Here is a 14,999-nt window from a genome sequence, read left to right as displayed (position 1 = left end):
GTAACAGCTTTTACCACTATCTGCTGTTGATGATGAGATGATGCCATCAGGTTTTATGCACTATTTTAAGTCATGAAGGTGGTTGTCATACTGTTTTAAAAGGTTCACAAAACAGACAGTCAGTGAGATGTCAGTCTAACACAGTGTGTACACATCTAGCGTCTAATTAGTCAAAGTAACACCTGCATAGTTGAACTGTAAATGTGTACACACCTTAATCACAGGTATATTTTTAGGTTTATATTTATTTTACCTGTATGAAATAACAGGGAATGCTTTCATTTCTCATATGGCCTTGTTTGTTTGAGCATCTGTCTAAAGTCTGTGTCCTGGGATTTATTTGTTCTGACCAACAAACACAAAAATAAGTCACTAGAGGAGTATAACAGCACACCAGTTGTGATTTTTGATGCAGTTCATAAATATTGGCTCTTCTGTCTGTCTAATAATAACCCATTAGGCCCAATAATTTGCAGTATTTTCATAAAATTGTAACAGAACATGCACTCTTTACATGACAAATCATAGTAAATGAAAAGGAGTAATAAACAAGCAAAACAGGGTTCAACAACATTAATCCAGCTGAAATTCCTCAAGGATGATGTGGCAAGTTCACAAACAGATTTCCAGATGGGTTTGCGTTTGGTTTCGTTTCCAGTAGTTTCGTTTTCCCCAAGCCACACCCCCCAATAAATAGAAAGTAATCCTAAACGGCTGTGTCACATGATCTCTGACACACGAAAAGGTAAGATTGCTCCCTTCTTTCTTTTCTGTTACTAATAGATTGACTAGATTGTAGTTTGTGTTTTTTCTCCATATGACCTAATTTATTGAATTTGCTGAGGTGCCTCGCTGCTGTTGTTAATCCAAGACAAGTTTGAGTCTACACACTGTTGGTGTTTGTACCGTCTTCATAACTGGGACACCATGTAACTCCAAAGAGAATTATGTCACAGTTTTTCTGCACGTTTGCTCTCGTTACAGTCATTTTACTGTACTTGTACTTTATTGAGTTAAAATAGGTGTTTTACTGAAATGGGCTTCTTTTTTTTCTTTTTTTTTTTTTTTTTTTTTACACAAATGTGTACTTTATAGTCGCATCAGTCAGAGGAAAAACACGAGTTAAATGAAAAATAAAAGTCCAATTTGAGATCACAATAAAGGGGCATTGGAGAAGACAAATGTTGGTTGTATATGTTCACCGGCTGGTGTCAGGGCCGGGGTTAGCGGTTGTGAAGAGAACACTATATACCATAATTTAATAAATCAAGCATGGTGTTATTATGGGTTACGGTTTTCATTATTATACTGAGGCATAATTAAAAAAGTGGTTGCATTTGCCCTCATGTAATGGCTGATTTAATGCACCACCTGGCTGGCACGCTGAGTGAACTAAATCCAACACCCCCACTTTGATGCCGCACTTGAACAGCTTCACTATGGGTGAGGCCAGTGCCGTAGAATATAACAACAATAACTATTCAAGGGCTCTGGGTGAGGCTAATTGGTGAAAAGGTCATGGCGGGTCCTCCTCCTTGTCTCTGCGTTAGCTGAGGAATGTCGACCTTCAAGAAGGTGTGTGAGGACTCTCTGCCATTTTGGGCTGTTCACGCTTTGACTAAAGAGAGTCATTTAGCTCAACATGTCAGCTAATGTTAATGTTACCGAAGGACTTGTCATTAAATTAACGTTAATTAACACTAGCATGTTAGCATTGTCATTGTTAGCATGTCAGGACTGATGAGATGGATAGAATGACATTAGCATTTAGCTCAAAGCGCTGCTAGCATGGCTGTAGACTCCCATGTCCTGAAAAAGTAACTCATTAAAAAAAATAATTAAGTAACTCAGTGGGTTTTACAGGTGGGAAGTCTTGCAGTATATTTGCAATGATATGAGGAAATGTAACTGCACTGTCACCTTTGCTTTGTATAGCATTTTATAGAAGATAGCATGTAGTTCAAAGCACCGTTAGCATGGCTGTAGAATTCCCACTTTCTGAAAAAGTAACTAATTAAAAAAATAATTAGGTAATTTAATCGGTTTTAAAGATGGGGAGTCTGGTTATGTATTTGCTACATTATTGTCATTAAATAATTTTACCGAATTATCATCTTTGCTTTGTATAGCTTTTTTTACAGAAGATAGCATTTAGCTCAAAGCCCTGCTAGCATGGCTGTAGACTCACACAATGCCTTTCAATAAACCCAGTTAATGTCACTCACTGGGCTGGAGAAGGTTTGGAGTTTATATTGTGGTATTATTTGTCTTGTCTGCCTTATTCAGCTGTTCTGCTATTCTATTAAAAAAAAAAGTATAATAATACTTGTTGCAACTGTCTTACTTCCTGATACACTTTTTGTATGACCTTACTACTTTTACAACTGTTAACATGTGTGTTAACAGTTGATGTGTGGTAACATTGATCATCTTGTTGCAATGCAATGTTCTCCTGGGGAACTTTTGGTCCAGAGCTTCATGAGGATGCCATTTGATGCACAACAGGCCCGTTTCCACTGAAGAAGTTCCTGGTACTATTTGGGGGGCAGGAACTACTACAGGAAAGTCCTCTCGCTCGGCCCTCTCAACCGCCGTGTCTCCACTGAGAGGGCGGAGTAGGAGGAAGGTTCCTGTAAAGTTACTGGGCTCTGGATGTGACGTAATCGTTGCGCGACCATTTTGACTGGGGCGATGCCGCCTTCTGTTGACATCACATCCCTCCTTGAGTATATCCAATCAGCACCAAGTAAACCCCAAGCCCCACCCAGGAGTTTTTCAGGGCTGTTCTGAGTACCTACTCCGAGGCAGGGACTTGTTTAGCCCCTGTAAAAGTTCCAGAACTCTGTCCTTTGGGGCTCGTTCCTGCGGTGGAGACACGCACCAACGGACCCTGGCCCCAGCTCCAGCCCCATAAAATTACCCCGAAGTTCCTGCGGTGGAAACAGGTCTAAAGTCAGTAGCCCCTCAGCAGGAAAATGCACCATGCTACACTGCAAGAACTGCTCAGGAATGGGTCAGGGAATGTGCCCAAATTAGGAATAGCCCAAATTCCCAGATCCAAATCTGATCAAGCATCCATGGGATGTGCTGGTACCTCAGATGTTCCCCAATCCATTGTGGGGCCTCCCTGGATCGGACTTCTCTAACATGTTAAGGCATGGACACACAACCTCTGGAAGGTGTCCTGTGGCGTCTGGCACCAGGGTGCTGGCTTCTGATCATTTGAGACCTGTCAGTTGTGAGGTGGGGTACCAGCACCTCCCAAGATACTCATTCAGATTGGGGTGTGGGAGATTTGGAGGCCAGGTCAACACCTTGAGCTTTTTGTCATGTTCCTCAGGTCATTCCTGAGCAGTGTGGTGCATTTTTCTGCTGGCGGGCCACTGCCATCAGGGAGTACCGTTGCCGTGAGGGGTGGGGTACTTAGCCCACAGCGGTGTTGGGGTGGGTGGGGGGGCATCATGTCTCCCAGCAGAACATTGCATTGTTAAAAAATGATCAATGTTACTCACTTCACCCACCCCTGGTTTTAATGTTTTGGCTGATCGATGTACATATATAATTAATTTAAAATGCACCATTATATTTAGCTTCTCATTTAGTTTTTACTTGGGTGTTTTTCTTGATCTTTTTTAAGCATTTTAGCACTGTTGGAGGGAGGTTGTATAGTTATATTTGACTGTACTTTGAATACATTTTTGTACAAGTTCTTTTGCTTTTACTGTTCTTGTAGTACTCTTTAACCTTGATGTCTTTGTGTAGATGGATGCGATATTCAACACACTCGAGCAGTTCAGACTGGTATCTTACCACAGCCAGTTTGTCCAGTTGGGCGTAAAGGATGAAATGGATTTCCTGGATAGCATCACTGATGACGATCTGAACAGCATCGGTAAGGTGAACTTCAACTTGAAACCGAAGACTGTAAAAACATTTAAGTCAATGAAATCTACATCTGTTGTTTTTTAGTTTTAATTAAGGTCAATTGCACTGGGTGACCAGTGAAGTATAAACCATGTCAGTACAATCCAACACAATACCTTGTAAAACATTTTATTTGTTGACAGTTAGACATGTTGTTTCAGCTGTATGCTAGTTTTATAGGGTGTAGTTAGAGTCATAGTTTTATAAGATATCAGTTAGTATAACAATCTGAGTGTTTTTAGTAGCCTTATTACTTGTGTATATTAATGAACAATTGTGTTCAGTGCTGTCACACATGCCAATGAATAACTCAAAGTCGATCAAACAATTAATCTTCTGTAAAATGTCTACTGTATGATTAAAAAATGATTAGTATGCTTAATTGATGAAATACCTAATTTTTACAGGTTTAAGTCATGTGGAGAAGAATCGTTTTTCTGCGATGAAAAACTTCATTCAAAAATGCAAACTTCCAGAGCGCCAAGTTCAAACTGTGACGCCTGTCCAAAACTCACTGGAGCCGTTCTGTTTGCAGTACACATACCCCAAATGTCCTCAACCAAGACATATTAAAGGTAAGCGGAACACATATTTTATTGTCCATTTGTGATCATTAGATGAACATAGGCCAGTTATGGACTTGTTGAGCACACAGTAGGCTGTGTTGTGTGAGAAATAAAATGTGACTGTGTTACAGTGATCATTGTCCAGATATCCACGTTCAACTGAACAATTTCACTGTGGTTATTTTAAACCTGCAGATTTGGATCCAGCACAAAACACAGTCGAGGATTTGATGTTGAGGATCGGCCACTTTGAAAGTATCGGTGATTCCAAAGGGGTCTGTCTCTACACAGTCGATGGGATGCCCCTGACCGATGATCCCTTCTTCAACACATGTGAGCAGACCTGAACACCTTTACAGTGAACTTTGCTAGATGTTAAAACTTTAACGTCTATTGCAGAGATTTTTTTTTTTTTTTTTGCTACAGTTGTGAGTGCAAAGGCAATACAGAGGTATTGAGGCAGCCATAATCTTAATCCAGGACTTTCTCCCTGGTATATATCTCCATTTTCCATGACTCAGTTTTTATTCGATTTTATGGCATTTAATCAGTGAATTGCCATTAAAGCACCTGTAATTAATATTTATCTATTAACACTGGATCCAGGGTATGAAATTAACAAAATATTTTGGGGGCAATTTTGGCCCCCACAGTCTAAAAAATGGGGGCATTTTCAAAATGTTTGGGGGCCATCAAAAAAGTGTAATTATGTTCTAACAATAAGCACATGAAAAGCAAAACCAACTAAGATAGTGTCTTCACTCTTCAGTAGAAACCACTATAAATGAAATAAATAATGGGTTACATAAAGTTATGGTTGCAAAATATCACTCAGATTTCCTATAATTCAACCAGTTTAAATGTGATGATTTAACCATTAATCTACTGATAGCAGTACTAATGTTTCACCACATTACAGTTACTTTTACTGTTAAAAAGGCCAAATTACTATAAATTCCTTAGATGCAATCCTGGAAGTAAGTTAATTTAAAATTTAACATTCATTCTACCTTAATTTTTCATTAATTTGTCATTGTGTAGACACAGATCACCCAAGAAATGGTTAATTTATACTTATGGTACAGCAAAGCCCCCTCCCCTTCTCTGTCAGATTACTCTCACGTAATCAGTGCAATCTCGTTGATTATGTCTGGAAAATGAGTTGTAGACGTGACGGTAAATTAATTTAATGAAAATAAAATTATACTTTAATGTCAGATTGTAATACTGTTAAAAATATAAATACATGTAGTTGTTTCGAAAACCTGGGGGCAATTTTGGCCCCCGGAACATGGCTTTTGGGGGCATTCATGGATAAATTGCGGGCCAAATGGCCCGTGGCCCTTGCTAATTTCTGACACTGACTGGATCACATGACTACTTGTGTGTGAAGGTTAGGCTCTTGTAATGTTGAACCCACAAAGAAAACTTTGCAGAGCTTTATAGCACTTTTTATCTGTTTGTTTTACAGCCCACATCTTTACTGTTCTGTTTAAGCAGGCAGCAGCTGCCAGAGGAAAAGCATCTCAAGACTAGCTGGTGAAAAATACTGAAAAAGTTTAAAGCCTAAGAGTTCGATATTTCACCAGGAGTTGGTGGAGATCAAACACAGAGCTAAAAGGAGTGAATATTTGACTTAAATTCAGCAGGTGGCCAGAGACATGACTCCAAATAAATCCTTATTCTTGCTCCACATCTTCTGGATGTTCAAAGAGGGAACTGGATACTGTTTGTTACAGCCACAGTGTGTAGGAATTTCTCCCATCTAATGTTGAAGTCATATATTGCATTCAAATGGATAGCGCACTCTAGCACATCACTGTTTCAAACGCGTATTGCAACAATGGTAGCCGCTGTGTACCAAAAAGCCATGATAACATTGATGAAACCATGTCATCCGATACTTCATGGAGTATTCATTCAGGCTCCTACACAGACACACGGGACGCAAGTTGACAAACCCCCTCCTCATCATGCTGGCTGTGTTCACAACGTAGGACTGTTGGGGCGAGTGTAAATTGAAACAAACCAATCACGTCTTGTCTTTTAAAAACTGACCAGTGGCTCAACCTCACACACCTCATCCCTCTCCTTGCATCACTGCACTGCAGACAGTTAACAGCGGCACTAACAGTGGCTAACAGCTGTTAGCGGCCAGCGCTTCTGTTAGCGCTGTTACCTGTGATTGCATTACCTTTCTCCTTCAGCAGCTCTCTCCACCTGTGAAAGGCTACCCCGATGTTGACCCTTGTTTTTAGACTTCGCTGGTTACATTGCCTTTTTGATTCCCTTTTGCACTTCCTTGACGACGAGGATTCCGTCTCCCGTGATGCTGCATATGCATGATCCTGCATTATGCTCAAAGAGTGGGACTTTGTTATGCTGCAGTAGTGCCAGGAGTAGCGAAGCGCCTCTTGCTCCTCTCCTTCGGCTTCTCAGTCACTCAGCTCTGGCCTGGCTCTCAACGAAAATGGCAAAGGCGGGGCTGTATGTCCCTTGCTGGCGGATGTATTTTCAAGATGGCGAAACGTTATGAAACCCCCAAAACAACTTACCCGTCCAATGTACAAACAAATCCGAAATTCTCCTTTTACAAGAATAAGTCAGATTATTGATGGAGGTAATAGTACAGCAATGATGACATATTTATGAATCCAGACATCTATTTTTGCCAATAAACAACTGAAAATATTACACAATGTCCCTTTAACAAATTCACCATATCTATTTAAAATGTTGTCTCTTCATACAGGGTCTTTGAAAGACAGACACATAAAGAATGGAGATGTAATTTATGCCATATTTACACCGAAGGAAAACCTGAAACAGGCTCCTCAAATACCAAAGCGAGACTTTGTTGAAACCTATGGAGACACCTTGGTCCGATGCCACATCATGCTCAAGGTGCGTCTTAACTATATTGGTCATGAGGCAGCTAATGATGTTATTAACTGATCAGGTATATGGATATATTATTTGTACAAGCTGAATATGTTTGATTTATGGTCCGGTTTAAAAAGATAATTTACTGACTATTTTATACTGACATTCTGGGAATCCTATCTTCCTTTTAATCACACATCAATTATTAATACTTTAATTTTTTGTAATCAAGGAGTTCCTACATTTAACAATTGTAATGTTTTAGAAATCACATTAGTGCAGACAGATGTAATCTGTCAGAACGCTTTCTGTACATTATCAGATTTCATTTCCATTAATACATTTAAATTTAATCTTTTCATACTGTAGGCAGTGCCCAGGGCTCTAAGATGGCATTGTCTGTTGTTCATTAACCACTGTGAGGATTGCATTGGTGTTTTTGACATAAACAATATTTATTTAAAACAAATGTTGTTTCTTTACTCATTTCATACAGGGAGACTTTGAAGTGAAAGTAAGCTTGGCAAGTGACACCGTGGCCAGTCTGAGACTGAAGCTGGCAAATGAAAGTGGAATCCCAGCAAATGTCCTCCATTACAAGTAACTCAGAGTTACCACACCAAGCACTGATTTCATGTCTTGTGGCCCTCTTAGTCAGTATTCAGATTTTCACACAGCACTTGTGTTCTCTTCTGTGTTTATTATATCGCAGGGGCCAACATCATGGTGGTGACACTCTGGAGAGTTGTGGGATCTGTGCAGGGTCAACAGTCAACTTCTCTTTGTCCACGTTTTCTGACGAGACTTCACACGATGAGACATTCTTCATTAGTGATTTTGTGCCTTCAGTCCAACAAAACCAGAAAGGAATCAGTGTGTTCCTGTCGTCACTTTATGCTGTTGTAAGTTTTATTTTATATTACGTTGTCATCACTCCACTGCTTCTTCATTTCTTTATATATTATTTTGCCACACAGACATTTTGGGCAAGATGCCCTTTTTCAGTGTGTATTCTGGCAATGCCACAACAATAGACACAGGTTCGCTGAATTTTAGTTGACCACAACCAGCACAACCAGTACATCCCAACAGGGGGAGCCATGACCTTTGATAGCACAGAATGTCATGGTGAAGAGCACCAAAACTTGTATATTCACTTTGTTACAACCAAGCAGATTGAGAGTATTAAGGAAATGTATCAAGTACGCTTCCCTTTGAAGAAAGAGTCTGTCCCTATTATCACCTCTCCGTGGCATCGTCACTGTCTCAGTGCACATGTAATGAAGTTGACTTAAGCTGTGGTTGTGATTATGAAGTGCCTAGCCACAGATTATTTATCAGCATGATTAGGAGTTAGACTTGCACCGATTACAATTTTTTGGGCCAATTCCAATTTGCAGAGTGTTTGGATAGCCGATTCCAATTTTGGCCGATTACAATTTCATTTTTTTCAAACCACTTTATAGCACACAAGATATTGAAATATTTTCTATCTTTGCTTTATTAGAAAATTTTAACCAAGATACAACCAGCTTTTCAATAATCATCTCAAACAAACAAACAAACAAACAAAAACAGTGATACAGGTTAAGAAACATTTTCCTTTTTACTCAAATATTACTTCAGGTAAAGCATTAAAATAAATAAGTAAAAAAGGCATACATAAATAAAAACTCAGATTAATAAAATACTAATTCTTAGTGGATAGCATTTGTGGGTAATTTCTTGAATAGACAAAAGAGTAAAAATATCTCCTGTGGAAAATTCACACAGGTCTTCAGGACACACCTGCCAGTAAGCGCACGGACACGCGCATCTTTGGCACGCAGACATGCGCCTCGTCAGTTTCAAGAGGCACAGTGCAGCAGTGAGAGCTCCACAGTTCAGTTTAACACGGACAATTAACAACTTTCTCCTTCTCTCTTTTGATATGTGTGTGTGAATGATTAAGATGAGAAGCCGTCCTGTTTCACTTCCTCACATTGCCCAAGCCATGAGTTGCACATGTGCGTGTGTGTGTGCACTGCTGATGTTACACAATGTCAGTCATGCGCCACACGATTGACATTATGACCGGCGTTTTGAACCGACATATTTTTGACTGACCGGCAAGTCGCAGGTCACAGCCGATCACGTGAAAACCAGCCCGATTCTGAGCACTGCCGATTAATCAGTGCAAGTCTATTAGAAGTAGAGCGCTTACGTTTACAGATCCTGGTTTTTAGCTCTCGCTTTGTTTTTCCAACATGCTTATTACATAGATACTTGAACAGGTAAACTGCAAATTTGTTCTTCAGGTAAACGGACTTCACCAAGTGATCACAGGGTTTTCCCTGAGTTTTTTCGAGGTGACAAAGGCCTGTGGCAGGGGGCATCTTGACAGCTGTACTTTTAAATATGGCCCCCCCCCCATTAAATATGAAAGGAAGCCCCCACATGCTCGAGCTTTACACAGCTGACTTGTATAATCAGAACAGACATGTCCTGTGATTTTTAGCTTTCTGTGGTTATATTTACCCTTTATAGCAGGCACATCCTGACAGCTGAGAATATTACTGACAGGTATTGTCCCCCCTCTATTAAATATGAAAGGAGGAGGTGAAAATCACAGGACAAGTCTGTTCTGATGATACAAGTCAGCGGTCCTGAAATGTGTGTTTCTCTTCTATAATACACATTCTACATCTCGGAAGCAACGTCTTTCCACATACGGGCTTCGCCTTTGTCTAAGATAGGCAGAGAAAACCCTGGCAGTATGGATGATATTTTCTAAATCAGTTTGTCATGTTGTTTTTAGCCATGATAACAACATGGTTCCAATGTCAGACAGCAGCAGCTCTAGCATGGCTGTAGACTCTTGGTACCATAAAAGTAATCAAGTGAATCTGAAAAGATGGCTGATCTAGTTGGTACATTGTTGAGTTATTTTTATTCCTGCTTATTCTATGTTTTCTTCTAGAGACATAATTATACAACAGAGCAACGGAAGAAACTGATTTCCTACGTACGGAAACTGACTGGATGTCACCCTCTTGCACAAAGTTTGCATCAGTTACTCTGCAGGAATGAAACACTGACCAGGAATCAAAAGGTAAACAATATAGGCCAATATAATTCACCCTTTATAGCCAATATTCATTTGTTCAGTCATATAATAAATAACTAGTCTTGCAAAAACATTTGATTTTTGCGCAGAATTGCTGTGTTAAAAAAAAAAAAAAAGTACCAATATTACAGTTGGTTTTTTTTGGAAACATCTGCATTGTGGGAAGATATTTTTCCGTAATTTAGGTCAACTGAACCTTTACACAGTGATGTGTGCGTTCGCCAGTCCCCGTTTCTTTAGAGATGCTTGTTCTTCTGTTGCAGATTGCAGTCGTTGAAGGTATGTACATACTCTTCAGAGAGCTTTTGCCTCAAAGTGGAACACAACAAGGAGAGAAAGTCATTGATGACCTGGATGTCTTTGAGAATTCACTGTACTGCTGGGCACATCTCATATCACAAGCAAAGGTATGAGGATTTGACTGATGCGGCCCTGTAAAGGGTAACGTTAGACTGATGCTGACAGTATTTTATCTGAACATTAATATCTCTTGACAGCTTTGTGGCAGGGGTGGGTGGTCATTTATTACAAGTAATGCACTAATAAAGGTTGCAAGTTAACATTAGCTATCTTAACTTTGTACGTGTAATGTTAATCTTTGTTGTGATAATGAAGAGAGGCGTAGAGAGTGGTAGATTGTTCATTGCTCAGTTGTATAGGCTATCTTGTTTGATTAGCTGTCCTGCTCTACTTCATTAAAAAAGTTTCAGCAATAACTGCTGTTTTTTTTTTTATTGTTTTGCACTGGCCCACACACCCTAAAAATATTAAAATGGAAAGTAACCTGTAGTTTGAGTAATTTATTATCCTGGTAAGTTTCTAGAATGGTGATTTTCACTTTTACTTTAGTTTTTTTTATGGAAGTAATTGTACTTTTACTTGAGTGTAGATTTTCAGTACCTTACCCGTCACTGCTTTGTGGTAGTTGCCATTAACTTGACTTGAATGTATTGATGAAAGCATTATGCTAGATTCCTACTCAATCGTTAATCACTTAAGTAATGACTGCGTATTATTGTGACAGACACAGTCATCAGACCACGAGAGCTACGCACCAATTGCTCTCATGTCTGAAGACAACAGCCGCTTCTCTGAACCAGTCCGAGTACCTGGAGTTCCTGGAGTCCTTGAAAGAGCATATGTTTGCCAGAAAATCAGAGGTAAAACCAAAACAGTTAATCAATTTACTTCTACCGAGACGCAGCTAAAAGAAATTCAGAGGTGCCAGCTCCAAACTGCTATTTTCGAACAGAAAAATGGTCAACAGCAAGACATTTTCTGCCCTTTCTGGGGGCTGATCCTTTTATAATACTGTGTTGATTGGTCAATAGAGGACAGTCACTCTGCTCAGGGCTGAGTTGTGGCTGGTTTTTAGGCTCATGTAACCACTGTTCATACTGTGCGGAGCTTTATTAATAAACTGTACTATAAAATGAAAGGATGTTTTGCTGCCTCTTCCAGCAGCTGGAGTCAGGGGATAAAATAACTTAATTCAGTGGGCCGTCTGCCGGCGACCTTTTTAGGTGGAAAGTGTACTTTTAAAGTTATACTTGGTAATCCTGTTCAGAAACACTTTTTGTTTTTTGGTCCTTCCATCCTGAGAGTAGTCAATACATAATGTGTTCAGATAAAGGAATGAAAAAAATCAGATGACTGTGGCAGCTGCAGGCCTGAAAAAACTCTGACCAATCTCTGCCATTTGGTGCGAATGGAAAGAACCAATCAGATGCCTTCATGTCTCGTATTGCCTGAGCCCCCCTCCCTCCCTGCGAACACTCATCACATGTCACCATTGCTGGAAATATTCAGCACACTCCTCAGCAGAAATACTGAGTAAGCAGGAGTTTGCTGCACAATGGCAGAGAAAATGCAGCCAAAAGTATCACTTCCAGCGTTACTTGTAATGGCTCACCCCACTAAACAGGCTGAGAAAACAAAGTCAGAGGCAGAAAAGGCTTTGGATAAAGTGAGAGGACAAACCAGACATCAACAGCAGTCCAGCTTTTGAACGGTGGAGACAACTGAGGGAGTTGAAGGGCCTGAAAACTGATGCAGAGGTTGCTGTCTTTCTGTTGGACAGGTAATTATTTGTTTGCTTTGGGGGGAATTGTTATTTTACTGGGCTCTCCTCTGCTCTGCTCACTGGGCTCTTGGCTTTGGACAGAGCACTGACGGGAGGGGGAGGAGGGGGTGGAGCTTAGAGGAGGTGCCGCTTTCAAATCTTGCTAGCTCTCCAACATTACCAACTATAGCTTTAATGTTACTCACAATTGATGAGCTGACAATGTTAATCAATCAACGCACCTTAAATTTCAATACGGCAACTTTGTCACAGTAAATCACTGTGACAACTTTGACCATTACTAAAGTTTTTATATGACATACACTTTTAGTAATTAGTGGATCTCCAAGCATTTACATATATTAACTTCGACCAGATTATGTGAGAGGCATGTGTTCTAATCGTCACTCTGAGCATTGTTGCTGTGGGCTCCAGCAACACTAAACCCCCGAGCTTGCCTTAGAAGGACTAAATGCACAAACTAACACTATTTTTAAATATTCCATGCAGAGAGATTCTCACTACAGCCTGTTCTGTTTTGTTCTGAAAATGTCGGCCACAGTCTCGTTCTATGGACGATAAACGAGGTGTAGACTGATTAAAGAGGAAATACAGTGAGTGACAGCAATGCATTTAAGGGTACTGTTTTCAGTGGAAACGCTAAGCGGACTGAGGGTCTAGGAACCATGTCTGAAGGGTTATTTTTGGTTCCAAAGGTACTGTACTGAAAGCGTTGGGTGGAAATAGGGCCTCAGTGCAGTTTGTGCGAAGCATCAAACCTCATTGTTTTTGCATGGCACGGCATGGGTGTCCCAACTGTATGGAAACAGTATTAGTATTAATCCAAACTCAGCACACACTTTTCTTTTAGAACAGTACTTTTTTATCAGTTAAGTATGTGATACTGTCAGTTTCACTTAATTTTCTATCCTTTTTGTTTAGATGAAGAGAAAATTCCAAATTGCACTGAAGAGATCTTGAGAGAAACATCAATACAGAGAGCCAACGACATGGAAAAGATCTTGCTGAGTTTGCCTCCAGACATCAGAACATATCCTCTTTGGATTCACCATGACAAGACAACTGGCCAGAAGTATGTATCATCATATTTTTACTTTCCTTAAATTAGTTGTTGTTGTTTTTTTGTTTGTTTGTTTGTTTGTTTGTTTGTCTTTATTTGGAAAGACAAGATTGTAACATGACAGCAGCTGCATCTTCATTCAGTGTTGATCTTCCCAGTTTTTAGTATATAAAAATAGAAACAGGAAATCACACAAGCAACTATTTACATTTAACAGTGGGGGATTATGTTGCCAGCCAAGTCAGATAATGGAGTGACAAGAAGTAATAGAACAAAATAAATAAATTCAAGTCTAATGGACTATAGGCTCAGATAAAGTCAGCTCTGATAGGGGTTATATATGCGATCCATTTGCTCCAAATTAGATAGAATTTATCTTTTTGGGTTCTTAAACAATGTTATTTTTTCCATTTTGAATATTTCTAAAACTATTCCAAGCCAGTTGTCTATTGTTGGTGGTGCTGTATTTAGTCACTTCCCAGTGATAGATTTTTTAGTTTCCATTAAGAGAATCTGTAAGTCTTATATCCTTCCTTTGGTCCAAAAAAGAAACACGACCCAGATAGAGTTTCAAAGTCCAGAGGAACCTGTGTGCCAAACATTTTACTTAGAGAATCATGAACGCCCTTCCAAAACAATTTCAGTTTGGGGCAGGCCCAGAATATGTGATAATGGTTTGCCAACCGTGAACCGCACTGCCTCTAGCATGCATATTAGCATCTCTGTATTTCTCTTGTTTGGGTGTCTTAAAGTACCTGATTATGTTTTTCCAGTAGTGTTCGCTCCAGTCTGTGGACTTAGTTGAGGACCACTGAAATTACCAAATATCCCCCCAGGCCTCTTCTGACAGTCTAATCCCCACCTCTTGTCCCCACTTCTCTTTGATATAATTGGTGTTGTCGTTCTTAGCCTGAGATAGAGCAGTATATAGTCTTGAAATAGATTTTTTAGGGGTAGACAATGTGGTTGATAGTAATATTGCGTAAAATTGTGATTCAACTGTTGAAAAAACCTTGAATTTACATTCCTGATTAATATAGTATCGTACCTGGAGGTATCTATAAAAATCATTCTGCTCCAAGCCATGCCTGTCCTGCAAAAATTTAAAACTGTGAACTGAGTCCTTGGGCTCGAGTTTCCCGGTGCAGCTAGTTTCAAGCAGCACAACCCGAGGCGCGCTCAGTTTGGTAGTTTGGCAGACCGAGGTGCGCTGAGATGGGTGTGGCGGCGCATCAGGGGGAGGTGTCGACAGATCCAGCTTGGTGCAGTGAGTTTCGTGCCAAAAGGCTTCGCCGAAGGTGCGCTAAAAGCTCGCCAGCTGAAACCAGGTCCAACCAGGCGGAGCGCAGCTGGTGTAAGCCGAAGTTTGGCTGACCG

At 40.1% G+C, this 14,999-nt stretch overlaps 1 protein-coding gene across 3 annotated transcripts in view; it reads left to right on the top strand.

The window, feature by feature from the left end:
* The first annotated feature begins 715 nt into the window (after positions 1–715).
* LOC125902151 (uncharacterized) overlaps positions 716–14,999 on the top strand; it is a 31,016-nt gene continuing 16,732 nt past the window's right edge. The window contains exons 1-11 of one of the 3 annotated variants that reach the window (XM_049598307.1): positions 716–745; positions 3,763–3,892; positions 4,332–4,499; positions 4,686–4,823; positions 7,243–7,394; positions 7,870–7,973; positions 8,086–8,275; positions 10,333–10,464; positions 10,743–10,886; positions 11,504–11,639; positions 13,484–13,634. In XM_049598307.1, the coding sequence (XP_049454264.1) occupies positions 3,763–3,892; positions 4,332–4,499; positions 4,686–4,823; positions 7,243–7,394; positions 7,870–7,973; positions 8,086–8,275; positions 10,333–10,464; positions 10,743–10,886; positions 11,504–11,639; positions 13,484–13,634 (1,445 nt within the window). In that variant the 5' untranslated portion in view covers positions 716–745. Of the gene's footprint in view, positions 746–1,423; positions 1,576–3,762; positions 3,893–4,331; positions 4,500–4,685; positions 4,824–7,242; positions 7,395–7,869; positions 7,974–8,085; positions 8,276–10,332; positions 10,465–10,742; positions 10,887–11,503; positions 11,640–13,483; positions 13,635–14,999 lie in introns of those variants that run through there. The other 2 variants (XM_049598308.1, XM_049598306.1) reach the window with 2 other exon arrangements.

The sequence above is a fragment of the Epinephelus fuscoguttatus genome, linkage group LG15, assembly GCF_011397635.1.
Source record: "Epinephelus fuscoguttatus linkage group LG15, E.fuscoguttatus.final_Chr_v1".
NCBI lineage: Eukaryota > Metazoa > Chordata > Actinopteri > Perciformes > Serranidae > Epinephelus > Epinephelus fuscoguttatus.
Note: the sequence above shows the minus strand (reverse complement) of the source record. Positions and strands in the feature narration are given on the sequence as shown.